The 12,406-nt window shown below is 38.2% G+C and overlaps 1 protein-coding gene across 5 annotated transcripts in view; it reads right to left on the bottom strand.

Moving 5' to 3' along the window:
* The window catches only part of MSH3 (mutS homolog 3), a 108,872-nt gene extending 96,717 nt beyond the window's left edge, over nt 1–12,155 (bottom strand). The window contains exons 1-8 of one of the 5 annotated variants that reach the window (XM_085321981.1): nt 12,086–12,155; nt 10,665–10,788; nt 9,412–9,635; nt 6,000–6,212; nt 4,421–4,537; nt 3,539–3,656; nt 1,810–1,958; nt 660–826 (exon numbers count right to left, since the gene is read on the bottom strand). In XM_085321981.1, the coding sequence (XP_085178107.1) occupies nt 660–826; nt 1,810–1,958; nt 3,539–3,656; nt 4,421–4,537; nt 6,000–6,212; nt 9,412–9,635; nt 10,665–10,704 (1,028 nt within the window). In that variant the 5' untranslated portion in view covers nt 10,705–10,788; nt 12,086–12,155. Of the gene's footprint in view, nt 1–659; nt 827–1,809; nt 1,959–3,538; nt 3,657–4,420; nt 4,538–5,999; nt 6,213–9,411; nt 9,636–10,664; nt 10,901–11,229; nt 11,329–11,628; nt 11,757–12,085 lie in introns of those variants that run through there. The other 4 variants (XM_085321979.1, XM_085321980.1, XM_085321977.1 and 1 more) reach the window with 4 other exon arrangements.
* Between the last annotated feature and the right edge of the window lie 251 nt (nt 12,156–12,406).

The following is a 12,406-nucleotide window of genomic DNA, read 5'->3' as shown; positions in this document are numbered from 1 at the left end:
CTTAATCTATCATCCTACAAATTACGTCCTATTCTGGTTTTATTCTACTGTAAAACTGACATTGAAAAAATGTAACTTTACCCTTGAAATACAAAAACAGAATTCAAAATATAAATGGAAGATCAGCCACAATATTTCAAATCTTATGCAAACCTAAGATAGTCTATTTGGACAATTAGGTATAAAAAATATTTGCAACTAATATTTAATTCTATCCACATTAAAATAAAATAAAAAAAATTTCCATGAAGTTTAGAGATTTTAAGGTTATGACAAAAAATAACAGCAGCCACAAAACAACACTTTCAGATCCTAAGGATGCATGCATCAGCACTGAAATAAATCCCAACAGGTCACATGTTTGGAGGGGAAGGTAGGAGATGGAAAGGGTGTAAGATAATCTAAATAAGAACAAACCTTCTGTAGGCCTGAAACAGAAGCTGTGAATTTCAGTCTAAATACAAATCAACAACAAGTGCTCAGAACTCAGTGGTTTGGGGAACCCTCCACCAGTAACAAACTACAGGTATTTCCAAAAGGGCATTTACAGAACTATGCATCAGTGCTTACTTCCACATTTAAATCTCAATACTAGCTATGCTGCAATTAAAAACAAAGGCAAAAAAAACAAACAACAACAAAACCCCCATAGAACATACCTCATGGAGGTTATACTGTTGATGAGCTTTTCAGATTGATCTGACAAGCTGGATGGAAGTATTAGTTCAACTGGCTGCAGGCGCAAAACCCGACTTTCTAATTCTAAGCGAGATGCACAGTCCCCAAAACTGTCAAAAATGACTTCTCCAGTAGTTGGTTGGACTGCCTGCCAAACAAAATAATATATACACATTGAGTATTTAACGTTTCAAGAGAGCTGCAGTGACTCAAACTGTGAATCTAGGAAGAAAATTGGTTGTGTGTAGTACAAAAACGATGGACCCCGTTGTCCACATACTTAGCAAAAGGGGCAGATAAAAGCATGGCTGTTTTTCATACAGTAGTAACTTTGAAAGACTACCACAATTTTGTCTTTGTACATGACAACAATACCTCAAAGAATGTTAACATGCTCTTGTTACCATCAGTTGATTACTACCATTTCGCAAATTTTATTACTATTAAGGACTATGCAAATCTCCATATTTGGATGTCTCTGAAAGGCATATGAAGCTTTGTGTGGAAACTAATTGCCTTCCGAGCACATGCTTTCTCCCCTCTCCCCAACTGCAGTATGACATTCAAACACAAGCACAATCAAGAAGCTTGTAAATTAATGAATTCTCAACAGACAGTGCTCTAGTTATTATTGTACTTATTATATTTTACCAGTTTCACATTTCTCAGTTTTTAATTTCTCAGTTCACTATTAAATAGAATATAAATCTACAGTGTAAGCAGTAATGACTACATCAGGCTCTTCCTCTAAATATATTTTATAGAGAAAAAAGCGCTTGCATGTTTTAACATATCATCCTTACAAATGCTCGAACTTTAACACTGGTAAAGCACCCGAACTAACAGTTTAACAGTTTTCTTGTATCTGGTTAAAACATAGCTATGTTTTCAAGAGATTATGACAGAAAAACACACATTCAAATACCCAACTATCAACTCCAAACCTTTTCTAAAGTTTTTAAATATTAAGCTATCACAGTACACCACTCACAGTTGATTTCTTACAAACTAGATCTTCTTACAAAAGAGAGAGAGAGAGAGAAAATGATTTAAGAACAGAAGAATAAAGCCAGTCACCTCTCAAAACACCTCAAACCCTAAAATGCCAGCTTTTCTGTGAAACTAACTTACCACAATGCCTATAACAATGTCACCTTTCTTCCTGTCTTTTAAGTTTTCTCCATTTTCACAGATACAGAGCAGGTAGTTATCAGGGACATCCGTTGTCGTTACCTCTTCGACATCTACAGAATCATCTAGCTTCAGCAAAGGGTTCACATGTAGCAAACGTTAAAAAAATAACAACTTATAGCACACAAAGATTTTGGTGGATTTTTCATAGGTCCTTCTAGACTTAAGCCCTTCTCAACCAGATTCTGCATTGGTCCTTCCAGACTAAAGGACTATGTGATTGAGGCACTTCCTATCTCTGTATCAGTTTGATTCCTAGTACGATCCCAGTGAACTTCAGATGACTGTCAGCACCAGGACTGAACTCAGCAGCTGCCTCCATGTTACAGGCAGTCACAAGATGCACAGATTTCTACTATGTCTACCAGGCTCCTAGTTCAATGCAAGAATAGTTACACCAAAAGTTAAATTGCCTACTGACTCTGCAAATGGCTTACTCCACACGTTTCCCCTTAATAGCAACAAACCACATATATCTGACTAGAAAAAGCATGTAATATCTTGATTCAAGCAAAAGTCTACATCTTAGCAAGAGCAGCAGGTTAATCTCATTGAAAACTTGCTGCTTATCAGTCTAGTACTGGGTCATACTGCTGAAATTACTTTCATYCAATTGGGCAACCATTACAAGAGAATCTGTATGTACAGTAGAAATTCTGCAACAAAAACCCCAGGATTGTGTTACAGTGCCTTTTTCTACAAAGAGGAGCAACCTGTTTCTCTGATGTATGGGAAAAACTCTATTCCTAAGTGCAACCTCGAAGTCAGTTAACCTGACAAATAGAAGGAAAACACCTGACATTTAATATCCCTTTTCCCCTTCCCTGATAGGGCTTTGGAATCGGCAGCAAACCTGAACATTGTTTCAAAGCCCACAAAAAGTAGCTGAGAAAGGGATTCCACACAAGAAAGGAGGACTTGATGAAAACCCCAGTATAAGACTGGGCAAAAGCTACTGACAGCTCACAATAAGCTCAAAGCAATTCAGTTTAACTCAAGTTTTTTTTTTAAGATTTTGGTGCCTAGCAAGTATTAGTCTGAGAAATTAAAGAAAAAAACAATAGGGGATAACAAGAGACAGGAAAACCAAGACTGGAAGGAAAGAAATTAAGAAAATAACTCCACTAATCCAAAACTCCTTTCATCTGTTTCTTACATTTCCTTTGTTATAAGATTTGGGAGCGAAATTTCCTAGGCAGATTTTAACAGTCCATTGATTYTAGTACCTTCTTTTCATTTAAAGCAAACTGTTGACAATAAGCAGTCAATTCTTCCTTCAAGCCCTCTTSAATCATTAATACTGGCAGATTAACACTTTCAACCTAGTCAAATACCTAGCTGAACCCGAGGCCCACAGAACACAGCAGACTTGAGAAGTCCACTCCAGCTTYGGAAAATGACTTAGGCAAATAACTGTAGGAAACTCAAGCTCTACAGTTTTGCAACAAATCTAAAGCCCTGAGGAGGTTAAATTCTTTATAAAGTCTAAGTGATGTTTTACCACAATATAAAATTAAAGGAACTTCATTTCCTGCTGCCTGGTCAATCATTGTTATGTCAACTGCCAGCCACTAAATATTCATATTCCACCTAGGAGACAATTCTAGTATTATAGTATCTCATACACCAAAGATTAGAGTCTGAAGTCAAAATCAGCTGAAAAGGATATCTTCTCCAATAAGTGTAGATTTTGTATAGAGAGCAGTCAGTTTCCGGGTGAAGAGAGAGCTTTTATTTTCTCCAGCAGCTTTCAGTGCTGCAGTTTCCATTTGTTTTATTACTCCAACCTACAGGCAGACACACAGAAAAGAAGCAATGTCAGCTCCCAGATAAAAGATAACTTTCTTTTGATAAATATGGTGATCTCTTAAGAAATGYAAACAGCAAGTGTACCATTAAAGCTGAACAAGGAGAGCAGAGACWAACATCAATCCTACTAACAGAGACCAATAAGCCACAGGTTTTCCTTCTTTGTTCATTTCAAACYACTCTCTCAACTGCCCCCTGCTTCTTGTCCTATTTTGAAACAATTTAGCTRCAGTTCATCAATTGTCAAAGTATAGCTGCTGCAATCAATTTAAATGCAACTAGACCTTTTCTCATAAGCAGTGGAACTCGAAATCACAAAACAAGAGGTATCAACAAAAAGTCACAGACATACAGGGAGAGATCAACAACATGCAGGAAAAAAAGGAGGGGGAAATTATCAGCTGGGATGCAAAATAGAAGTGTGTGAGGAAGGAAGAAAAAGAAGCAGGAGATGGATAAATTTCTCCTTATCAAATGCAAACGCTTGATACAAAGATCACTAAGAATGGAAAATATGAAGATATTTTTCTGTAAGAACAACAGAGGAAGATTGAATCTACTTAAATCCATGACACTTAGTGAATAGAAAAATTGAAACAAAGGCAAGTTAGCATTTTAATGGCAAAAACAGTCAATAATGAGTTTCACACTTGTCAGTTCAAATGAAACTCTGTTACAATAACTGCAAATCATTTCAGTGTTATCCTGTACTAAATAGCATTTAATAAAAGCCAGAGAGGACCTTATATCCTTTTGCTACAAGTCTCCGCACATGGACAAACAGTCTGTGGCTTGGTATACTGGCTGTCATAAAATTATGATCTGGATGACAATAAATATTTAGTTCTCTAGCTGCAATCTGCAAAATACAAAAAGAAGAGTCAGTTGATAATTCAGGCGATCTACGCTAACTGCAGTTACAATAAAAYGTATACAAAAACAAACGCATCAAAATGCCATTCAGATGTTCTCCTAYGTTACAATACTGATTCACAACTATGATTAGAAGTCCAGTAACAAAACTGAAACATTACAGGACAAAGCCCAAAACAAGACCTCCTCCCTCTAGTCCCAGCATCCTGTCACAAACAGGGGGCTCCAGGATCATGGACTTCACACGTCAAATTATTTTACTGCACCTTGATTCTAACCGTGGTGATCCAAGACATCTACACAGAGCACACGTGCTTTCTGCAACAGAACTCAAAAAAGGACCAAATAATTTCCACAAAACCCCAAATGCAAACAGAAAGAAGTTATTTTCCTTGGGGCTATAAAGGTGATGTATCTGAGACAGTTAATCAATGAAATACTAAATTTTCAGCATCAAAGAGCTGTAGAAGCYGAATACTTCTTTGAAAAAGAACAACAACATTTCTTAAAATATAAATTATAAGTATGATTTGAATTTGCTTTTCTGCCCTAGACAAGAAGGTAGATGTWCATGAACTAGAGAAAGTAGTTCCTCAAATAGGAACTACAGTGAAATACYGCATTCTACTTCAAGACTTTAAGTGTAGTAGCAAATGAGTAAATAAAATAAACACTACAAAGTCAACTGGAAAAATGAATTCCCAGTAACTAAATAGGAATAAGYTCCTCATCAGTCTTAATTGTGGAAATAGCTCAGATCAAAGGTTGAATTGGTGGTAATGATTTTAGCTCAGAGGATGAAAGAGCTCTTTATGAAACATTTTGAACTAACTTCTAAGTGATATTTCCTGGAAAGTATTTTCCAGTTCTTAGAGATCTGGCATATTTAGATGCAGAGTCTGAACACACTTCATAACTGAATACATGYAGTTTCATCTGTTATTTTCCATATAGCTATTTTTCTCATACTGAAGATACTCTCTGCAGCCAGGGTATACCATTTCACCTACTTTTACACCACTTTGTTGCTCCATTGTCTTCCAAGCTGAAAYATTCCTAGTACAGATAGTTTTAAGCCTTGATACAGAACACATCTTGATACAGAATACATCTTTAAAAGTGTTTCAGTTTTAATTCTGACGAGCAGTTACTGTAGCACCTGCAGAATTTCTTTAGTTCTCAATACTTAGGGTAGCGATCACTATCCTATAAAGTAATAAACACAATTTTGATAAAAAGTTTATTTGTAATTGATAGTCTTTAAGCTTGCAAAGGTTTCACACCTTGATTATTAAGAAAAGGTAAAGAAATTATCTTACTAAGAAAACATAAAATTCATGCCCTAGAAACTTTCCTCCTGGAAGTGGTCACACCCCGGTATATTGCTTTTTGCAAGCAATATACTAAACATAATGCAAGTATCCTTCCATAATCCTGGCTAAAATTACCTCTGCATCTTCTCCAAAGAAGCGATACTTGTATCCACATTCCACACACAAAACAGCATCTTTATACTGTTTCTTCATTTCTATGAACTGAAGTTCTAGTGGAGTGTAAATGCTCTTGGTTCTCTTATTAAGATTCATATCTGAAGGATTTTGAGTATTTTCATAATTCTTAAGAGATGCAGAAAACTGACTAAGATCACAGCGTGACTCCTCCTGTAAAGAAGGAGGAAAAAATATATAGTTAAGAACTATCAAATAAATCTATCCCTCCTGCAGACTGACTTACAGTCATCATACAGCTAAGTACTTGTCTTGCAGTAAGTGCCCCAGAAACTGCAGCAAAACTATTAAAGTAGGAAATACAGAATATAGTCTATTSGGAATTAAAAGTTACTAAGATTGAAGATTTTGCATCTTTAATTTAATTGCACTGCAACAGTCTTTAGAAATTTCAGCTGAAATCAAATCACGAGGTCTCAAAACACACAACGAGACACACAACATCCAGGCTGCAAAGATCCATTTAAAAAAAAAAAAAAAAGTGAAAGGGTGAATTACCACCCTAATTCACAGATGAGAAATTGAAGCGTAGAGAGATTAATGATGTTCCAAAAATCCACAGTGAATTAAGAASTAAACCAATACAAGTCTCAGTTCACTGTCTTAAGCACAAATCGTATTTCTTTTCCAGTCTGCCCTTCCTACATAAGCCAGCAAACATGCCAAAATAATTTATTTGCTCTTAAACACAGGTCTATATTATAGTTCCTAAAATCCATAGCAGTTAAGGGTCTGAGCCTGTTCTCTCTGCTGTTCATCATTCTTCATGACATTAAGTAGCCTACGCCAGCTAACTAACTTCAGCTCTACAACCTTTGTTCTGCTCTGTATTGTGAATGTGGTGATGGCATGCCATTGATCCTCCATTCAGTTTTTTACAATCATAGTGAARAACACTGTCAAGAGCTTCACATATCTCAAAACTCCTCATAATTTACATCACAATATCATGTACTCATGAAGTTGTTTAAAAAAGAAAAAAAATACACAGACAACACCCCCCAAATGTTTTTGTAGCGTACAGTGTACAGCTGTACAAAACACAATTGTCTTGTGCTGTGAGTTTCTGTATCTGCAAATAAACCTGATAAACTTCATTTTCTAACCAATACATCTAGATTACATATACAACGATGAGTGGGTATTTAAGAGCAACGGATAACTCCAAAAAAACACATGGACAGGACAAATCATGTACACTAGGTCATGGAAATGTATAAAGAATACAGTAAGAAAATGACAGAAAAAAAAGAAAAGATTTAGTTGTACTATTAACTAGGAGGTGCAGAGATGCCAACAACCAARGCACGATCTATTTGCTAAGCAGACCATGTAGCCCAGCACAAACAGTGCTGTACCATGTCCAGAACTTGGATGGCCCCAGGAGCCTGGACGGCTCTGCTGCAATTCTCCAGCTGGGGATGCAGCTGTCTCGGATCCAAGCTTTAGCCAGGGCCAGCCCAGCCGCATGGCCTCGGCTCATTTTTACCAAGAAAACTTAGATAAGAGTGAGAAAGAACATGCACTAAGGCCATGAATGTAAGAAAAGTAAAAACACAAATGGAAGTTTAATTGTTGAGATGGTAATAAGTGAGTAGCTCTAGGAATTTGGAGGAAAAATACTAACATAAAAAGAATAGAAACTCTTAAGAAAAAAGCAAATGATTAGAAGACAGAAACACCTAAGATGGGCCATTCCAAGGAGCAGAACAAACTAACTCTCCCCCACCTGGCTGCCCGACCTGTACAAGACTGAACAGGTGTCTTATAGGAAAGAATGTATATATTAATACTTCGTCAAGTAGTCCTTGAGTCCTCGCTATCTACTGAGTATATTAAGCAATAAATTATTGCTGTTTACTTTTACTTCGCATACATCCTGCTTGCACAGACTCTCTGCACACGCTAAAAAAGTGAATTAAATTAACCACAGTACAATTAATATATGGCCTAGATTACCRCATAGRTAATCAGTGGATCRTTGTTTTGTATTGTTTGGCTAAAGCATCTGAAGATAYGAACGTAAGTTCTGCAGAAACACCCATCTTACGCCCACAGCCTGGTGGCAGGAGCTCCACATGCCTTTGCTCACCAAACATACACTTCCACTGCAGTTACTGTCAAACTATGCCAGGCACGTGCTATCTCCAATATTATCAAAGAGAAAGTCACTAAGATAGAAAGGAAGAATAATTTCTATGYATGCTTTATGTATGTGCATGTGTAAAATACATATACGTTAGAGTTTCAGCATCTAGAATTTGCTCTCACACTTCTGTGAGAAGTATCATTTATTGATTAAACTAACAAAGCCAGTGTCTGGTGTCAGTGTAACTGGATACACAAAGAGTCAGAAAACTAATAAAATCAAGACAAACAAGGGTTTGAAAAGAGGGTCAGGGAAGGTCCTGCTTTTCTTTATTCTCCATCTAAYCACACTGCTATATATTTCCAATCCTTCATCACAACAAAATATTTTGCCAAACACTGTTCACTGCATTCCTCCCCTTTCCATTGTATGTTCACACAACCCAAACACTCAGATTTAAGATCATAACTTTCAGAGAAAGTCAAAWTAATTATACAGCCTTCCATACATTTGTCTTCCTGTGAAAAGCAATATGTAAAGTCTTCCTGTGTTGAAGAAYAGCTGAATCTCAATGTAAAAACCAAGACAGTATCCATGATAATGCCTTTTAGGACTTAAACACTTSAAAACGTGCAAGTTGACCCCAGAAAACAACAAACACATCAAATACTTACAAAAGCTCCCCTAACTGAGATGGAATTCAACTCCCCCATAATTAAAGGGAAAGTAAGGTACTATGAAAATCTTTATTGACTTATGTTGTAGGTATCATTACAAAAATTTCTCATAAAAGATACTTCCGTTTTCTGCAGATGAAAAGAAGCAGATATATAGTTAGTAGCTAGAGATACTAGTTTCAATTGCATTTGGATTGATTTCAGTAATAAATTTCTAATAGTTTTTGTTTTCAAAAATATTTGAAATTTTCAGCCCCCATCCAAAGAAAGAAGGCCACACTAAAGATTTGGTATTAGGTAAATGGATTCATTCATAATCTCAAAACACACTGCCAATGTCACTGCTCTCTAATCACCACTTAATAAAGCACCATTTAATGRTATCACCGAAAAGCTATTCTGCTCACTGGTGCTAAGAGTCCAAGAAAACACTCATATATATGAATACTGGTCTATTGTGTAGTGCTGCACTATTTCATCACAGAACACAAGATATTAAAAACGTAAAAGGAATCTTGTATCAAAGTTTGCTTTTTCAAACTGTAACATGTAAACTACACAGCACTGGACCAGAAGCTCTACGTACCTTCTGAGAAACCTTTGGGCTAGYGTCCCAAGACTGAGGAGGGCTTTTCACTTCTGTACTTCTCCCCATAATACTGGGGCATTTTTCCAAACTCATAGATTGCTTCTCCTGAAAACTATCCTCCTGGACTCTGYTACATAGCTGGTCTGAATCACTGGAGAATTCTCTCAGTCTGTCTAGAGTTTGCAAACATATACGGGGCTTTTCACACTTCTGAGGTTCTTCTTCGGTAAAAATATAGAACAAAAATGTATTAGCAAATTATTTTCTAAAGAAGAACTTCTATTAAAACGACTTCAATCAGCAGGGAACTTAGGCATTTTGCCCAATCTCTTTCTTCCCTGTCTTCCTTCTTTCCCACTGCACTTACTCTGCCAGTGCGACAGAATCACGTATGTAATCAGCTTGGTTATCTCCCCATAAAGTCAATGTTCCTTAATTGTATGCTGCTTCATACACAGGAAAGGAAATACAATTATTTTCTGGACTGATAATTGTAAAGCCACAAAATCAGTGAGGATATTGGTAGATGGGTGGTATTTTTYTCAGAACAGTTTTTAAGCAGACAGTATTTCTAGGTAATGGTTTCCCTTAATGTTTTTTTCAAACCATCACATCTACAAAACTGTCATTACATCATCAATATAATTCCACTTAGAAACTACGGAGAAGAATTATTTACAGTGAAGCATATGTGAAATCAACTTTATATTCACTAACTTATTTTTCTATTATCATCATTAATTTGTTAAATTCTTGGTCCGAGGCCAGATGGAGCACAGGCATATTCAATGTAATTAAGCAGCTGTAATATCACAATTAAGAGCACTGCATCTGAACTGTTTATTCTGAGGAAGTCCTTACGTATTCCAGGCATGGGCCAGACTGCACAGGGCTGTCAAGGGTCAGTCATGCTTCAGCCTGTATCTAAAAGTCAGGCTGCCAAATCAACAGCACACAAAAAAGGCACTTGTAGCGTTCCTGCCTGGGCACCTGGACTCCATGGCCTGAACAACCCGCTAAAGCTGAGTCAGTTGAAGGAGATTTGGAGATTAAATCCCAAGCAAGGCTTAAACACTAGCTTCAGAGCCACAGAAAGGTGCTTTAACAATACTACTAATATGCTCGGAATGGCTCTTCAAAGATGTATCTTATAATCAAGAAATGCTTCCTAAAACATCTGCTAATAAAGCTTTTACATTTGACAGTGAAATGAAAGCTTACGTGCTTGAAAGCTTGTTTAGTCAACTCACTTTTATCCAGAGTCTTCATCAGGTTACAGACTTCTTCCATGGTACTTTGTAGTGCCTTGGTCTTCTTTTCACAGWGCTCATTGTTTTCAGATGATGTTTTCCTTTTTGTGCCAAATTCAGAAGTCTGAAATATAAGTTATACAAAATAGTTCTTTCTTCTCTTTGCCATCCTCTATGAAAGTCAATAATGAACCTGATGGAATTCATAAAGAATAATGCAAAATGCAAATTTAATTTACAATACATAAAAATTCTTAACTATTTTAGGTATCTACTTTTCTACCTATAAAATAGTTCTAATGTTCAAGGCTACAAGAGGAAGAGAAGTAAGTGCATCCTGTGAACAACTTTGCCATTGTGCTAGGAAAAAAAAGCACCTGCAGCTGCCATGGCTTCAAAGGGTAGCTGTGAGCTACCTCTGGGCAAAAAAACAGAACCAGCACTTAACTAGCTTGCCTCTCATCCAATACTACCATACTGTGTCTGAACCAGATCTTCTTCCATCCCTGCAAATCCTGTTTTCCACAATTCAGATCCCTGTTYTTGCCAGGAGCTGGCTACTCACCTCCAAGGAGCAGTACTTCCAAAGGCCTCCATCCAGATGATGGAAAAATACCTTCACTACACATCTTGGAAGTGTGAATTCCAGATTTAAACTATTTTCCTAAACTATCTGTGAACATATAGCATCCTCCCAGGTTTGCATAAAACACAGTATTTGCAACTCTTTGGAAAGCTTTAGACAGACTCTTAATTTTAACTCTGATCAGAAAATTTATCAGTTTATGTTGTTTCACCATTGATGCCCTCTGACTGACAGAACGCAAGAAGCAAACCCAAATATAAAGTAACTTTGCAACTGCAACAACATATACACTATCATTTCACTTAGGGAAAAAAGCACACAGTGTTTTTAGCACATTTTATGTGGTAATCCTAAGTATACTAATGAGGATATCCAAACCTGCAAGCACGAACTAGGATCACCAAGGCCTTGGCTGGAAACCACCAATGAGCCTGACGAAACGARCCTGAAACCACCACATAACTTATCTATATGCAGAGTCCACTTGAGTGGCAAAGAGGTTTCTCTTTTACTGCTTTCCCATTTCTCTTACAATTATGTAAGCAAAAATCTCTGATCTGTTTACACCAAGCGCAGAGAGTCAAGATTTGCAAGGTGAGAAAAGGAACCAGAGAGTGCTCGGGGTGTGAATTTGGATCCATTTTTTTAGTATAAAGCCCAGGTCACTCACTCAAAACCTCTCACTCACTCCTCTTCCCACTGGTGCGAGTCTGATTCCAAAAGCTCTGCAGTAACAGGGAACAGACTCTTGTTTCCTCCAGAGCTAAGGAGCCAAGTGCACCAGGCCCTACTGCCGGGTCCACACGAACCGGGAAGCAGAGAGCAACAATCGCACCTCTCGGGACACGCGAGGTCGGAGGAAAAAGGGAAAAGACGGCGGGCTTGAGGCGGAAGGCACACGCCTCTCCGGGGCCAGAAAGGGCTGCGGGCACTAACCGCCCGGGGAAGCCACGGCCCAGGCGCCGGCCGACACGACAGCAGCCGCTCGAGAGCGGGCGGGGGAGGCCGCAGGGCGCGGGCGGCCGCGGGCCCGCGCGGAGCCGCAGCCGGGAGCCAGGAGCCAGGAGCGGCGGGGGAGGCCGCAGCGCCGCGCGAGGGCCGGGCCTCCGGGACGCGCACGGGCTCCGCTCCCCGCAGCGCCCCCCGCCGAAGCGCG

Source organism: Rhea americana, unplaced genomic scaffold, assembly GCF_003343005.1.
Source record: "Rhea americana isolate MKP2758 unplaced genomic scaffold, rheAme1 scaffold_74, whole genome shotgun sequence".
NCBI lineage: Eukaryota > Metazoa > Chordata > Aves > Rheiformes > Rheidae > Rhea > Rhea americana.
Note: the sequence above shows the minus strand (reverse complement) of the source record. Positions and strands in the feature narration are given on the sequence as shown.